General features: G+C 40.6%; 1 protein-coding gene across 3 annotated transcripts in view; it reads left to right on the forward strand.

The window, feature by feature from the left end:
• rnf213a (ring finger protein 213a) overlaps nt 1-16,990 on the forward strand; it is a 40,924-nt gene that overhangs the window by 7,345 nt on the left and 16,589 nt on the right. For all 3 annotated transcript variants that reach the window (XM_023286749.3, XM_035955643.2, XM_023286750.3), the window contains exons 5-30: nt 35-213; nt 327-494; nt 754-962; nt 1,081-1,370; nt 1,461-1,717; nt 1,846-2,058; nt 2,154-2,346; nt 4,863-4,918; nt 5,266-5,440; nt 5,525-5,686; nt 5,765-5,863; nt 5,957-6,079; nt 6,309-6,492; nt 6,682-6,855; nt 7,559-7,711; nt 7,804-8,423; nt 8,854-9,013; nt 9,099-9,316; nt 9,738-9,875; nt 9,986-10,150; nt 10,766-12,050; nt 12,133-12,314; nt 12,423-12,578; nt 12,683-16,291; nt 16,377-16,501; nt 16,861-16,977. In XM_023286749.3, coding sequence (XP_023142517.2) covers nt 35-213; nt 327-494; nt 754-962; nt 1,081-1,370; nt 1,461-1,717; nt 1,846-2,058; nt 2,154-2,346; nt 4,863-4,918; nt 5,266-5,440; nt 5,525-5,686; nt 5,765-5,863; nt 5,957-6,079; nt 6,309-6,492; nt 6,682-6,855; nt 7,559-7,711; nt 7,804-8,423; nt 8,854-9,013; nt 9,099-9,316; nt 9,738-9,875; nt 9,986-10,150; nt 10,766-12,050; nt 12,133-12,314; nt 12,423-12,578; nt 12,683-16,291; nt 16,377-16,501; nt 16,861-16,977 — 9,410 coding nt within the window. The remainder of the gene's footprint in view (nt 1-34; nt 214-326; nt 495-753; nt 963-1,080; nt 1,371-1,460; nt 1,718-1,845; nt 2,059-2,153; nt 2,347-4,862; nt 4,919-5,265; nt 5,441-5,524; nt 5,687-5,764; nt 5,864-5,956; nt 6,080-6,308; nt 6,493-6,681; nt 6,856-7,558; nt 7,712-7,803; nt 8,424-8,853; nt 9,014-9,098; nt 9,317-9,737; nt 9,876-9,985; nt 10,151-10,765; nt 12,051-12,132; nt 12,315-12,422; nt 12,579-12,682; nt 16,292-16,376; nt 16,502-16,860; nt 16,978-16,990) is intronic.

Consider the following 16,990-nt stretch of genomic DNA (forward strand, 5'->3'; position numbering starts at 1 on the left):
AGTGTGTATTCAATGTACACATTCAATGCTACAGGCTGACAGCACAGGCTCCAGTGTGGACCCAGAGGAGACAGAAAACCGCATGGTGGTTGAGCAGTCAGGGAGTGGGCAGGACTCGACTCCAGCACAGACCTCGGAAGGTGACAAAGGATGTAAAGATGGCAGTAAGGAAGGCACGAATTCCAACATGCAAACAGCCCCCCCTCCCAAAAGGTGATGAAGTTCTCTCAGATGATTGTACACTGCCATTAGATCATTTTTGCCATTTTTTTCTGTCCCTAATGTATAATGCAGCACTTTTGTATTTATTTGATTTTGCTTTTTAGGCCAGTGAGGAACAATACGATTGCTGCACAAGACAGACTCACCATTTATTTCCATGCAGTTCTCTCAAAGGATTTCAAATTTGATCCGAAAGAAGATCACATCCTCATCAAGGCTGGGCACCCCATTGGGACATGGGATGACAATGCAGTTGAACTGTCTGTGACCAGGTACATATTCCTACATTATTAGTCAAAGGAGTTCAGATGGTTGCTTACTCTGATTGCACACCAACTGACATATTCAAAAAAATTATACTCTAAATTTAACTTGTCATTCAGAAAAAAATACAAAAGTCCCTTTCAAACGTATACTCCTTTCCATTAATTTGACAGCATGCATGCATATAAGCTTGTGAGCATGCAGGCCTTCTTGTCCATGTGTGTTTTTTAATGTTCTGTCTCACTGACTTTGTTTCTTTTTACGCAGGGATCTTGGAGAACATGGGTTTCTGGTTGAAGGCACTTTGATGACAATCAAATCCAAAGCTGAGTCCATGTCGATACCATACAAATATGTGGTCTATAAAAATAGAAAGAAGACATATGAGTATGAGTACATATACAAACTGGATTCTACACCAAACGTCCCTACCAACAGATGTTTGTTTGTGAAACCGCACCTCATCAATGACGACGGTAAATGAAAAACTCACTTGGTCACCTTGTTATTGCATTTGCCTGTGAGCTAATAGCATTCCTATACCATGTGGTATTTGTATTGCACATAGATAAAATCATATCTTTATTGCAATAGGAGACTGGCATCAATATGATGACATCATCTGTGCTGAGCCATCAAGGAACTTGATCAAACGCTTCAAGGAAACAATCTGGCCTGAACAAAGGAAGAATTTGATTCAAGGCAGAGAGATTGCTGGGAATATAATGTTAGAGACCATATTTGACCTTCTCAGAAGCTGGAATAATGCCAACCTGAGAAGTTTTCTGATCCAACTGAATCAGTTCATCCAGATCTATGGGGAGCCTTTTGTGTATGAAGACAGACAAAAGAAATGGTCCTCCTTAAACTATGGGCCAGAGGATGTAAGTTTACAATCTTGTGTACAAAGTCTAATAACCCTCCTGTATGGCTAGCTCAACTTACTTCTCTGTATCTCTTCTGTAACATTGTAGGTGAAGAAAATGCTGAAAGAATTCTTGCTAAATAATGTGATTCCTCAGCTGAGGGATGGAGACGGGAAGAGTCTCTACATTGAGGACCCCTTGAGAGCAGCAGTGATCATGCTGCATGTATGCAGACAGCATCAAATCAGACTTGAGCATTCTGAGCTCAATCGGCTCTGTACTGCACTGTGTTTACCCAAACTAGAGAGGGACGACTTCCTTCAGTACTGGACCGATTTTTCTCAGTGTGTGTCTTCTCTCAAAAGGTTGGTACCTAATCTTTTCAATAATCTTACAGCACATCATCTGTAGACTTAAGAGTAGTATCCTTAGTAATTAGATTTGCTGTAATAATTAATATCCTGTTGAAATGCCCATATTATTTTTGTTGTAGTCTGCCGCAAATGTTAGGGTTCCTGATCACCACTGTGAAATCAGCGGGAATGCCTCGATGGATTATGGTCCTACCACTTTACCACCTCCTCAAAGGCACCACAAAGCCCTTTGAACCACCATCTTCTGGAAACTTGAAGTATGGTGCATCCTGGGCAGGTTTACAGGGCCTTGAAATGAATACATCAGCATACATGAACAGTCAAGAAAGAAAGTATGAATCCCCCTGCTTGTGCATAGACATCTGCCAGTGCGTTTATTTGAACATAAAGCTACATTACTACTTTCTAATTGTTCTTTTGTTCTCAGAGCTCTGCTAAATGTGATGAAAAACCACAGTCACTTGATGGAGGTGGATGCACTTTTAGTTCGATCCTATTTGTACCTGATGCCAACTGATGAACTGATGGAGTGCAGCATCACCATTAATCCTGAGCTTTTGGACATGCTTCAAGCTTTCACTAACAAGGCTCCTTCTGATATAACTGCCATGAATTTTCAGGTGAGTGGAAACAAAGTAGACATTTACAATCTCAAAGAATGTGTATTTAGTGATATAAATGAATCTGTTTATGTTGTGAAACAGTTTGTCAGATGCAGTTGTGAACAAAAGTTTACATACACATGAAAAGAGCCTGTATATAATATATATGGTCTTTTCAAAGGCAGTTCCAATGTCTTCTGTAACTGTATTTTGGGTCATTTATAAATTTATAAATTTAAATATTTCATAAATTTCATTTCTGAATTTATTTAAGGTCTCTCTTGGAAATAGGACAAAATCTGCTAGGTCAAAAATATACACACGTGGACAAAATTGTTGGTACCCCTCGGTTAATGAAAGAAAAACCCACAATGGTCACAGAAATAATTTGAATCTGACAAAAGTAAAAAGATAAATAAAAATTCTTTGAAAATTAAGCAATGAAAATCAGACATTGCTTTTGAACCGTGGTTCAACAGAATTACTTTAAAAAAATAAACTCATGAAACAGGCCTGGACAAAAATGATGGTACCCCTAGAAAAGACTGAAAATAATGTGACCATAGGGACATTTTCAATCAAGGTGTGTCCTCTAATTAGCATCACAGGTGTCTACAAACTTGTAATCAGTCAGTCGACCTATTTATAAGGTTACAGTAGTCACTGTGCTGTTTGGTGACATGGTGTGTACCACACTAAACATGGACCAGAGGAAGCGAAGGAGAGAGTTGTCACAGGAGATTAGAAAGAAAATTATAGACAAGCATGTTAAAGGTAAAGACTATAAGACCATCTCCAGGCAGCTTGATGTTCCTGTGACTACAGTTGCACATATTATTCAGAAATGTAAGATCCATGGGACTGTAGCCAACCTCCCTGGACATGGAAAATTGATGACAAATGGAAGAGACGGATAATACGAATGGTAACAAAAGAGCCCAGAACAATCTAAAGACATTAAAGGTGAACTCCAAGGTCAAGGTACATCAGTGTCAGATCGCTCCATCCGTCGTCGTTTGAGCCAAAGTGGACTTGATGGGAGACGACCAAGGAGGACACCATTGTTGAAAACAAATCATAAAAAAGCCAGACTGGAATTTGCCAAACTGTCAGCTGGCTGTTGACAAGCCACAAAGCTTCTGGGAGAATGTTCTATGGACAGACGAGACAAAACTGGAACTTTTTGGCAAGGCACATCAGCTCTATGTTCACACACACAAAAATGAAGCATATCAAGAAAAGAACACTGTCCCTACTGTGAAACATGGAGGAGACTCTATTATGTTCTGGGGCTGCTTTCTGGCACAGGGTGTCTTGAATCTGTGCAGGGTACAATGAAATCTCATGACTATCAAGGTATTCTAGAGAGAAATGTGCTGCCCAGTGTCAGAAAGCTTGGCCTCAGTCGCAGGTCATGGGTCTTGCAACAGGATAATGACCCAAAACACACAGCTAAAAACAGCCAAGAATGGCTAAGAGGAAATCATTGGACTATTCTGAAGTGGCCTTCTGTGAGCCCTGATCTAAATCCTATTGAACATCTGTGGAAGGAGCTGAAACATGCCGTCTGGAGAAGGCACCTTTCAAACCTGAGACAGCTGGAGCAGTCTGTTCATGAGGAGTGGACCAGAATACCTGCTGAGAGGTGCAGATGTCTCACTGACAGTTACAGAAATCGTTTGATTGCAGTGATTGCCTCAAAAGGTTGTGCAACAAAATATTAAGTTAAGGGTACCATTATTTTTGTCCAGTCCTACTTCATGAGTTTATTTTTTAAAATCATTCTGTTAAACCACGGTTCAAAAGCAATGTCTGATTTTCATTGGTTAATTTTCATAGAATTTTTATTTATTATTGCTTTTGTCAGATTCAAATTATTTCTGTGACCGTTGTGGGTTTTTCTTTCATTAACCGAGGGGTACCAACAATTTTGTCCATGTGTGTACATACAGCAATGATAAATTTGGGGTAAAATGTCCCTTGGCAATTTTCACCTTAATTAGGTGGTTCTGGAAACCATCCACAAGCTTCTGGCAAATGTCTGGTTGTATATTTCACCACTCCTCATGACAGAGTTGGTTCAGCTCAGTTAAATTTATTAGCTTTCTGACACAGACTACAGTGACGAAAAAACTAGACAGATGGGGTTTTAGTCTGGAATTTGGGGAGGCCAGTCTAAAACCTTGATTCTAGCCTGATTTAGCCATTTCTTTACCACTTTTGATGTGTGTCTGGAGTCACTGTCTTGTTGGAAAGCCCAAGTGCATTTAACCCAACCTTCTGGCTGTCTTGTTGTTGACTCTTGACCTTGGCCAGTTTTCTCTCAGCATCAGGGCATACCTTGTGTTTCTTTCTTTGCTGTCATTTAATTCACAGTGAATCATTACCTTGGAACTGCAAATAGCTGTGACATAGGTGTATGGTTAAAATGTCCAACTAGAAGTACATGCACACCTCCCTGCCACTGAGAATCAAGAATTTTTAATGATGATGTTCATTCAGTCAATTAATCTTCATGATTTTCTGTTTTTTAGGCAGTATCTGACATTCTCTCACATATCCAAGTCCGTCTTATTGAGGAAAAATACAGGTGATTTACTCCTTACTCATTTTTAATTGAATAGTACTGGCATGAAGAAGTCTGTAGACACACAAGTTGTACTTGTTGGTTGAAATGTAATCAAATAGACCGCATTTTACCTGACTTTGCAGTTAATTGTATGTTGCATCTTACAATATTGATGTCTGCAAATATTTATGTGATATGTGTTATGCTTTTATTGCCAATGTCATATTTTGATTGGTTATAACAATGCTATTAATGTCAGCTGTTTCATATTTCCATATTAATTTCCTTGAATATTTCCATTTGAATATGTACAAAGTGAATTACACATATGGAAGTATTTATCCTGTCTTTTTTTTTGTTTATTATAGATATTTTACAGAGACTTACCGGACAGAGTGCCTGGCAACAGCAGTGAGACTGTTAGAAAAGATCTGCAAAGGGGTCAAACCAGCATCATATACTCAAAACTACCCTGGTATTCCTGTAGCATGCATGAATCTCGTGGCATCAGTGTCAGACTTTGTTCGATGCAACAAACAACAGGTATGTAAAGTATCGTATGATGCAAGGCAGTTCAGGACAGTTACCCCTTGCTTATTTAAATATGAACTAAAACTTTACATTTAGGAATCTCAAGAAGGAGACAGAGAGCAACGATACGCAAAAGACTTGGTGACCACTCAGGCAATGGTCATAATGAGAGACTGGATCAGTCGGTCTTTCAGACAGAGTTTGCTCAACCGGGGTCTGACATCACTCTACCAAATTAAAGCAACAGAGGAGATTGAAGTGAGAAATTTTGTTACACATATCTGTCTTTGGTATATAATGCTGAAAAACTGAGCTTTAATTAGCTGTGATTTACAGATGTGGCACAACATAATCTCCATCCAATTCAAAGATGAAGAATACACAAAAGAGTGGAGGCAGACATTCACCAAGGATTTTGAGGGAAAGTATAAACAGGTAAGTGATGCATGCTTTGTAATTTTTAGTTTGTGAGTTACTTTTGGTTAAAGTGCAAAATATTTCATTTGTTTATGTTGACTGTGATTTTAGGAATCTTCTCTGGATCAAATTGAATTCTACTGCACAAAGATCGAGGAACTGAGTGGTTCCCATCCACATGTTGCTGCTAGTATTGAGAGATGTGCTCTTGAGGCTGTAACGTCTTTGTGTCAGGTATGAAGACTTCTCATTCACTTTTAACATTTACATGTATTCGTGGCATAACTTTTGGCAGTCCTGGCTATACACTAGTATTATCCCATAGTCAACAATGAGAGATGCTGCTAAAAGTGCTTTACAAGAATTTGTATGTAGAAATTCAAGGTTGTGCAAAAGTCACAGGTTACTTGCATGTATTTTAAAGATGAAACGTCTTTTTCTTGTTGTTCAACATCATATGCAGACCAAGTCTGAAGGCAAACTGTTTGAGAGGTTCAAGATAAATTGGAAGTTTGGGAAACTCATCTCTGCCATTATCCAAAAATCCTGGCCAAGAGATACTCAAGGGAACTTTCAGGAAGATGAAGAAGTGGTCCTTCAGCACCTCCTCTCCTGGACTGCTGCCAAAGATGTTTTCCAACTACATGGTATCTCCTAAAGAAAAATCTTAAAACTTGAACACTTCAAAAAACTAATTAAACTAGTTAATTTAATAACGTCAAACACTTTCCAATAGTAGTAACCAGGCCTCAATTTATAACTGTGGCACAAGACAAGCACTGCAATCATTGGGTGGATTTAAGTAAAACACTGACGTGCAACTTCTGTCACTACAGGCGCAGATGAAAAGCTGATTGAGAAGCTCTCTCCCGATGCAAGGGACAGAATTGCTGTAGCCATATCATCATTCACAGCCATGAACAATCAACTGGTCCTAGGAAACATTAAGATCAGCCTGCTCAACATTATTCTGGAGAGGCGAGACGTCTTCTTAGACCTGCTAAAGATTGGTAATAACTGTATGCCTGTCATCAAAGATTCTCGAGTGGTTTAAATGTGTACACAGTCATAATAATGAGTGTTATTACTCCGCCAAGGAATTCGGCGGAGTTATGTGACGATCAGCCTACGTAAATCTCGTCTGCACAACACTACTCAACAACAGATGAACGGATTTGGATGAAATTTTCAGGGAAGGTCAGAAATGACACAGGGACCACCTCATTAGATTTTGGCAGTGAGGCGGATTATAGTCTGAATCCATGGATTTGTTAAGGATTTTCCATTGCGAGATAGCAGCACGGCGTCACTGTAACAATGACAACACGTGAACGCTACATCACCTGCGCGCTGACAATCACATGATTGCGATCTTACAACAAATCCAGCGGGACTTCTGTCACAAATCGTACAAGTAACAGTTGATTAAATTGTGGGGGTGTTCCCGAGTCCCATTAATTCCTGCCGCCAGCTACATATTTAGGTCACGTGATTCGGTATTTGTACATAACGTACACGTGCACAACACACCTGTGCTCAGCCAAGGTAATTTTTTATTAAAGATTTCATCTGTCGGAAATGATACAAAGATTGAGCTGCCTTGGTGGAGTACTGCGCTCTCTGAGTGCTTTTCTTGTATTAAGATAGTTGTGTGTGTGTGTGTGTGTGTCTGTGTGCACGCGTGCGCGTGTGTGTGCGATTTGATAATAACAGACTGCCTGTCTGAGAATGGCCAATTCAAGGATGGTGCCAAAATGAGGAGGCTGTTGCAATGCAGACAAGATGAAGTAAAGGCTGTGTACCATGAAAAGGAGCTCGTCGATGTCCTTTTAATAATGAGCCACAAACTAGAAGAACATATGACAGGTATGTTTACTGTATCAGAAAACTTAATCAGTTTGAGTTTAATCATGTAATTGCTGCAAATTTAATATATACTTCATGAATTTCCCCGATAGTCGACATCGCCGAAATTGAAGATACCCAAAAAGTCAACATTGAGATCACACCCTTGGATCATTTCATGGAGGTTCACCAGTTTGATCAGCTGCCCTCTCCAGACGCTGGCATTGTCACTTACTTCAATCTGGATGAAGATATCAGACAAATGGCAGAGGTCCTGTACACATTCCAGGACAGTTATGTGTTCAAAATGTGTTGGGAGAAACAAGCCAAACTCCTGGCCTCTGAAGAAATTAAAGACGACGATCCTGATGAGCACACAATAGCAGCTGTTAATGCAACCCTTGAAGTGATGTATGATGACATTTTCTTGGCTTGCTTTGAGGATTACAAAGACATCTACACTCGTCTGAAGAATGGCAGTATACGACTGGAAGAGATCAACCAGCTTTTCAGAGATTACAAGGGCAAGTACATAGAGCTTGCACAGGACCTGGACATCATGTGCAGAGTTGATAAATCAACAGACAAACAGTGGATCCACAGCAGGGTTCAACAGATCGAGCAGTATCATGAGCTTCATCTAGCTGTGGCTTCAGCTCAGGTTATCATGATGGTCAAAGAGACGCTTTGTCTTCATGGGGACTTCAGAGTGCTTGAGACACTCACAAAAGTTGTAAGTAGTTATGTTTATACTTACTACACTGTATTGTACCCATAAACCATCTGAAGCACAAAACCTGCAGACAAGTTTGAAAGGCATTGAGGCTTTTGAAAATATTTCCAAAATTATCATTTATCAAAACCTGCATGTGTGAAATCAAATGATAATATATATAATATATAGTCATCATTTTTCTAGTATTGGTAGAACAAAATGAAAAAAAAGAGAAAACCTCCTTCTGCATACTATATGTGCATGAAGTTGTTTTATTTGAAGACAAGTAGTGATAATGCATAGATGTATGTACAGTCATTCAATTGATTTAAAACTACAGAACAGTGTTTTCTGTTACAAGTAATACGTGCATGACTCCCAGTGATCAGTGACTGATAGTTACTAGTGGGCAAAGGTAACTTCATATTTGACTCTGCTCTCCTGTCAGATTCATGCAGATTTTCAAAAAGAGACCCTCAGCCGCATTGACAATGAGTTGATGCAGGCTAAGAGGGTTCTGGTGGACATCACAGAGCCCCGCAGACTGTGCCTAAAGGAGCTTGGAGTCAGAGGACGCTTTGTAAAATGGGTGAAGGATGCTCTTGAAGGTAAGTAATGGTACTATTTGGTTGCAACAGCTATTTTAAAAGAAATTTATGAAAATAATTTTTAAAATGAATAACTTTTTCTTAGATATCAATGAGTTGAAGGTGTTTGTTGACATCGCTTCCATCTCTGCGGGAGAGAATGACATGGATGTGGATCGTGTCGCTTGCTTCCATGATGCTGTCCTCGGCTACTCGTCAGTGCTTTATGAACTCAAACCAGACTCTGGTTTTCAAGCCTTCAAGGAAATGCTCACAAAGCTCTGGAGAGCTTTGGAGAATGATAGCAACCTGCCAAAAAAACTGGTACGAGATATCCTCTAGTGATACTAATGAACATAGCAATAGGATAAACTGAATACAGTTCATCCTTTGATCCGAAGATGTTCTTAAAGATAATAGTGTTGGTATAGCTAATTAGTAGTGGACACCAGTGTACTTTGCTAGTGAGTTTTTATGAATATTTGTACATGTATTTGTGCATAAATAAGGAGCATTCTAGAGATTGAGGTTGTTTACTCTTATGTACAGACTTTACTAATACCTTGTTAGGTATGATATTATTTGAGATATACCTCAGAAATATATTAATAATAGAACAAGTACTAAATGAGCTACAGGTACTCTTATGGATGGAAGTGTCATATAGTACCCTACCTTAAGCTTATAATAGAAAAGAAAATGGATATTACAATGAACAATTAAAAAATATTTTCTGTTATTGTAGCGGGACAGTGCACGTCATTTGGAATGGTTGAGGACTGTGAAGGACAGTCATGGGTCTGTGGAGCTGTCATCTCTTTCATTAGCATCAGCCATCAACAACAAGGGAATCTACCTGATCAGCGCACAAGGTGCAAAAAAGGTAAATAATATCATTAAAGATGATTGCATCCCTATGCCAATGCACCATTAAGGTTATTTGTGCATCCTTCAAGATTGTGCATGAGATTGTATTTCTGTTTTTCAATCTAGTTGAGTCTTGACACAGCCCTGAAGCTGCAAATTCCAGAGGAGCACGATGAGGGCCAGCACATGCGCTCCTATTCTCTTGAGGACCTTAGGGAGCTGCAGAACAAACTCATGCTTATGTCTGGGAAAGGGGATCAAGGGCAGAATGAAGTTGATCACTTTGCAGAGGTATATGGAAATATTCTTCTTTTTATATACCGCAAATTAAGATCCCTTTAAATCAAAAATCTCCTGTTTGCTAAAGTATCTAGACCTTTAGCTGCGAAGGTCCAAGCTGTCGTGAGATATGTACCATCAACAATTAAAAAATGTAGCCATAGAGCCCAAGGAATTCTCTGTATATCTGCGCAATAAAATTAGGTGAGGAACATATTAGGGCTAGGATATACAACCATTTTCAGTTTAGAGCATTTCTCAGAGCACAGTGGCTATTAAAAATTGTGAAGTGGAATAGGTTTTGTACTGCCAGGTCTTGGTTGCCACTCTAAGTAACCAAGTAAGAAGGGATTTGGTCAGAGAGGTGACCAAGACCCATGTGAAATAGGGGCAGAGATATAGACTAAATGTTCATCAGAGGAAATGTCAAAGCGGGGAGTTTAATGTTTTCTTTAAATTCAAAAGGAGCAGATGATTTGCTGCACTCAGAATTCAGTACATAATTCTCAGTCAGCCTTATTACCTCAATCTCTGAAAACTATCTTTGAATTATTCCACATCCTGTATAAAACATTTGCATCTGAATGTAATTTTTTTTTTGTTTTATTTTTATTAATCTTTTTTCAGGTTTTTGCCAGTGTTCAAAGACTAGCTGAAGCATTCATTGCTCTTTACACGGCTGGGAATCCTCTCTTCAGATACTGGGAGGTGCAAATCCACTGCCGTTTAAATAGCCAAGAACCCAGCATTATGATGGACTTCAACCTGGGCACTGTTCTCAGTGTCATTGTGGAGGGCAGCATAGAGGAGCAGCTTCCTGAACTTTGCCGAAAAATGGAAAAATGTCTGGACTACTGGATGGATTTTATAGACAAACAGAGATCCCAGCATTACTTTCTGAACTATTACACAGCTGAACAGATAGTCTACCTATGCAGCAAGCTCACTCAACAAAATGTGGCTAGTGTTGATGACCAGGTTCTTATGATGCTCTCCTTCATCAAGCCAAACTGCACATCCTCAGATCTGAGGCAAGTGTGGCATGCCCTTCAGTATGAAATCCTAATCAAACCACAACAGCAAAATGAGGACATTGAATTTCAGACTTTTGCTGTCATGCCCAGCAGAAATCTAGGGGACCCAGACTTAACAAATGAATTGGATCCTCTGTCAAGTCTTGTGGAACAAGCAAATGGTTTGCAAAATTTTGATCGGATATGGAATGCTTATATGAAGGACATGAAGAGCTTTCTCCCACACATCCTTGATATCAAAAGTCTTGGAAGGCTGTTGGAAATACTAGCCAACAAAGTTAACGAGAATGAAGAAGACGACGGCGATGAAGACATTTCTGATGATAACATTGGGAACTCCGTAAAGAGACAGCTACCCAAAGGTCTGGCCTCTGGAAACCCAAACCTCATTGTTTGCCCAGATGATGAAGTATTGACATCTTGCATCTCCATTTACATGAATAGTGAAGATGAGTCACTTCCAACCTATGATGAAGTTCTCCTGTGCAACTCCTCAACGCCGTATGAGCAGGTGGAGCTATTCCTGAGACGCTGCCTTAGTGTAGGCTACAGTGGACAGAAGATATACTCTCTACTGTATGGAGATCTCCTCACTTATGAAGTGAGCTCGAAAGTTGAGAACTTTTTTCAACGAATGAAAATGCAGAGTATTAAAGACTACAGACTTGTCATCATTTGCAGCTCAAAACGAGAACATGCCTACCTTCCATCCGCCTTCAGCCAGTACAGATTGCACATGGTTCCCCAGGAGCCACTGGCGAGGATCCAGAGTTACCTTCACAAACATTATGCTGTCCCAGCAGATCAGTGCAGTGCTGCAGCTGCATTTAAAGACCGACTCTGCGTTGGTGTCATCTCATCCAAAAGGGCTGGTGTTGGTAAGTATATGAACGATTTCATATTGGTAAATTTTACCTATAGGGAAATGATACTTGGCATAATGAACTTTTCTAATTGCAGGTAAATCTCTCTACATCAAGAGGCTGTATGAAAAACTGAAGCGCTCAACCAAAAAGCAATCATTGATGAAATGCATTCGTTTGAGCGAACCTAACGTTGATGAAAATGTCATTCTTCAATCTCTGTTGGACACCCCTATAAGGAAAGAACTGACGATGTTCCATTTTGACGTCACATCAACGGTAATGATCAGTCTCAAGTTAGTGCTTAGTTTTGTGTAATATAACCTTTTTATTTGTACATGTCTTGACAGCTTACATATACTGTGTTTGAACTGTTTTTTTAATCAGGTGCAGAAAGGTCTCTGTGAGTTCCTTTTCAAATTGTTGATTTTGCGCTATCTGATGGATTCTGAGGGAAAGATGTGGAAGTGCAATGACAAGCAGCTGTATGTCATTGAGATTTTAGAGCCCACTGTCAAGTCAACTAGAAATGCTTTACGGCAGGTAAGAATTTTTACAAGCACTTGACACAAATACTTACCATTTGTTATCTGATTTGAAGCTGTGGCTTACGTTAGGTTGTACTGTCATGTCTGTTTTCTGCACAGGCTCAAACTGTGAACAGCACATTCACAGACGTTTTCCCCAATATTTTCTGCCGACCACCCAAAGAGGTTCTGATGCTAGAGATGAGGAGGCAAGAAGACCCTGCTATTGTGAGCAATGATGACCCGCTGATGGATGAAGAAGAATTCAGGAGTGAAGCCTTTCAGCGGCCATACCAGTATCTCACACGGTTTCATAACCACAGTGATCTAGATGTGTTCACATACCAGGAGGTTGAAGGGTCACACGTAGAATGTCTGCAGATGCTCCTCATGCACTGCGGCATTATGGATCCATCCTGGGCAGAATTGAGAAATTTTACATGGTTCCTTAACCTTCAGCTTAAAGACTGTGAGACATCTGTTTTTTGTGATGCCACTTTTACTGGAGACACACTAAGTGGATTCAAAACCTTTGTGGTGGACTTCATGATTCTGATGGCAAAGGACTTTGCTTCTCCATCACTCAGCATCTCTGACCAGAGTCCTGGCAGGCTACAAATTGATCTCACTGGTGTCCGAGATGAAGACTTGGCTCCTTTTCTCATCAGAAAAAGATGGGAAACAGAACCACATCCATACATCTTCTTTAATGATGACCACGTGTCCATGACCTTTATTGGTTTTCATCTCCAGCCCAATGAGCAGAACTCTGTTGATGCCATTGAGCCTTCCTCTGGAAGAATTATAAAGAAGAATGTTATGACGAGGGCATTGTATGAAGGCCTAAAGCTACAGAGAGTCCCTTTCAACATCAACTTCGATTGCCTTCCAAGAGGCGAAAAAATCGAGCGACTCTGCAACGTTCTTGGTATCCAGTGGCCTCTTGACCCCGATGAAACATATGAACTTACCACTGACAACATATTGAAAATGCTGGCAATCCACATGCGATTCAGATGTGGCATCCCTGTCATTATCATGGGAGAGACAGGGTGCGGTAAGACAAGACTCATCAAATTCCTCTGTGAATTACGGAGAAGTGGAGTGGCCACTGAGAACATGAAACTGGTCAAGGTGCATGGAGGAACAACTTCAGAGATGATCTACAGCAAAGTCAGAGAAGCTGAAGACATTGCTTTGATCAACAAAACAGACTATGGGTTTGACTCTGTTCTCTTCTTTGATGAGGCCAACACTACTGAGGCCATCAGCAGCATTAAGGAGGTTCTCTGTGACAAGACGGTCAAGGGGGAAAGTTTGACATCCAACTGTGGATTGCAGATTATTGCTGCATGCAACCCTTACCGAAAGCACACAGATGAGATGATTAAACGGCTAGAATCTGCAGGCCTTGGATACCGAGTTCGAGCTGAAGAGACTGATGAAAAGCTTGGGTCTATCCCTCTCCGCCAGTTAGTGTATAGAGTTCAAGCATTGCCACCAAGCATGATTCCTCTGGTGTGGGACTTTGGACAGTTAAATGACCACACAGAGAAAATATACATCCAGCAGATTGTGCAAAGAGTGGTTGAAAGCAAAAAAATTGATCGAAGTTACATCAAGTGTATCACTGATGTCCTTTCAGCCTCACAGAAGTACATGCGGACAAGAAAGGATGAATGCAGCTTTGTTAGCCTGAGAGATGTAGAGCGTTGCATGCAGGCTTTTGTTTGGTTCTATGACAATCACGTCATGTTTTTTGCAGAACTAGAAGAATTTGAGAGTCAACAGAATGCTGAGAAGCAAGAACGGCATCAGAGACAGTCTGAGAACAGAGACCCTGTTCTCTGGTCTTTGGTCATGGCTATAGGAATGTGCTACCATGCCTGCCTAGAAAATAAGGACAAATACAGACAAAAAATCAGCAAAGGCCTGCCACCAGCATACAGCCCAGCAAAGGTGATGCAGGAAATCTCACTCATGCAAGATTTGCTTCTGAGTGGCGTGCCAATGGGTGATACTATTGCAAGAAACAGCGCCCTCAAGGAGAATGTGTTCATGATGGTTCTCTGCATTGAGTTAAGAATCCCTCTCTTCCTAGTTGGAAAACCTGGAAGTTCAAAATCTCTATCTAAAACTCTGGTGGCAGATGCAATGCAAGGCCAAGCTGCTCATTCTGACCTCTACAAAATGCTCAAACAGGTCCATTTGGTGTCTTTCCAGTGCAGCCCTCACTCAACGCCAGAGGGCATCATTAATACCTTCAAGCAATGTGGACGCTTTCAGGAGGGGAAAAACCTGGATGAGTACATTTCAGTTGTGGTTCTTGATGAGATTGGGTTGGCTGAGGACTCTCCAAAGATGCCACTGAAAACTCTTCACCCATTGCTAGAGGAGGGCTGCATTGATGATGAACCACTACAGCACAAAAAGGTTGGATTCATTGGCATCTCCAACTGGGCACTAGATCCTGCGAAGATGAACAGAGGCATTTTTGTCTCCCGTGGTGACCCGGACGAGAGGGAACTCATTGAGAGTGCTAAAGGCATATGCTCATCTGATGCAATGGTTTTAGAGAAAGTCAGGGACTTTTTCCAACCCTTTGCAAGAGCCTATTTGAACATCTGCCGTAAACAAGGCAAAGGCTTTTTTGGCCTGCGTGACTATTACAGCTTGATCAAGATGATCTTCGCAGTGGCCAAAGCTTCTCAACGGAAGCCAACTGCAGAGGAGACCGTGAAGGCAGTGTTGAGAAATTTCAGTGGCAGGGATGATGTAGATGCAGTTGCTGTCTTCACTAAAAGACTGCAGATGGCACCAAACCTGGAAAACATCAGTGCCATTGAGTTTGTGAGAGAAAACATTCAGGCAGTTGGACAGGAAGAAGAATGTCGGTACCTCCTGGTGCTAACAAAAAACTATGCAGCCCTACAGATCTTGCAGCAAACCTTCTTTTCAGAAAGTGGTCAACCAGAGATAATCTTTGGATCCAGCTTCCCAAAAGACCAGGAGTATACCCAAATCTGTCGCAACATCAACAGAGTAAAAATATGCATGGAGACAGGTCAAACAATTGTGCTCCTAAACTTGCAGAACCTCTATGAAAGTCTCTATGATGCTCTCAACCAATACTACGTGTGCTTGGGAGGGCAGAAATATGTGGACCTTGGACTGGGAACCCATCGTGTCAAATGCAGGGTGCACAAAGACTTCAGGCTGATTGTCATTGAAGAAAGAGAGGTGGTCTACAAACAGTTCCCAATACCTCTAATCAACCGGCTGGAGAAACACTATCTGGACATTCACACTGTCCTCAAAACTGAGCAGAAAAGGATGGTGGAGGAACTGGTGAGATGGGTTCAACGTTTTGTTTCCCTGAGCAGTCAGCATTCAGCAGTGGTCCAGACATACAAGTATCAACCCCCAGATGTCTTCATTGGTTACCACTCAGACACATGTGCTTCTGTGGTCCTTCAAGCAATAGAGAAGCAGAAAGACAATTTGGAAAGCTCAGATTCTGAGAGAAGAGTGCTTGATGAGGCAAAACTCATATTGCTCAAATGTGCAACACCAGACTCAGTGGTGCGGCTGGATTGCACGGGCCTTCCAAAAGTGGAGAGTGAATATCTTGGGAGGGTCTACTTTGAAGAGCAGAATAACAACTGCTTGGCTGACTACATACTCGCTCATACAAGGCAAGAAGTCAATTGCGGCTCCTACTTCACAGAGGTAATGCTATAGCTGTTTTGCCAAATTTACATGTATCATTGTAGTGGTAGGTGCTTAAAAGTTTAATTGTAATTTCCAACCATAGGTGTCAACATTCTCCAGACTTTTGACTGCATTTGACTTGGAACCACTGGAGCAAATGCTGCATAGCATTGAGCTTCTTTCACTCCAGCAGTTTGACACGGAGCACTCCTTCCTGAAGAAGATCAGGTTTGTTGATATACTGTTCAATATATAATTTACACTTCGAGATGATTATAACAAGCTAACCTGAAATAGGCTACGAAAGATGAACTACACTTTGTAAACATTAGTATGTTTACTTGTATAGTAAACATGTCATAAACAGATGAGACACAGCTTACTGTTACCAGTCTTACGCTTTATTGTGGTTGCTTGAGAACCATTCAGATAATTTGACATCTGTATTTTTATATTTTGTTTAAAGTCAATATTTTATGTTCAGAAAAAGCATTTAATTTAATTCTAAGCATGAATATACTTAGCTGGCTGACTATGATCTTATAGTATGATCCCAGTCTAAAATTTAAATCACTATTTTCTTGTAGGAACTTCCTCATAGCAGAGAGTGGAAGCAGAACCGCTGGACAATGCAACAAGATCCTTATCATTCAGTGCGATTTTGATGAAGCCTCTCATAGTGCCAATCTTATTGCATCTGCAAAGTAGGTGCAACAT

Source organism: Amphiprion ocellaris, chromosome 19 (genome assembly GCF_022539595.1).
Source record: "Amphiprion ocellaris isolate individual 3 ecotype Okinawa chromosome 19, ASM2253959v1, whole genome shotgun sequence".
Lineage (NCBI taxonomy): Eukaryota > Metazoa > Chordata > Actinopteri > Pomacentridae > Amphiprion > Amphiprion ocellaris.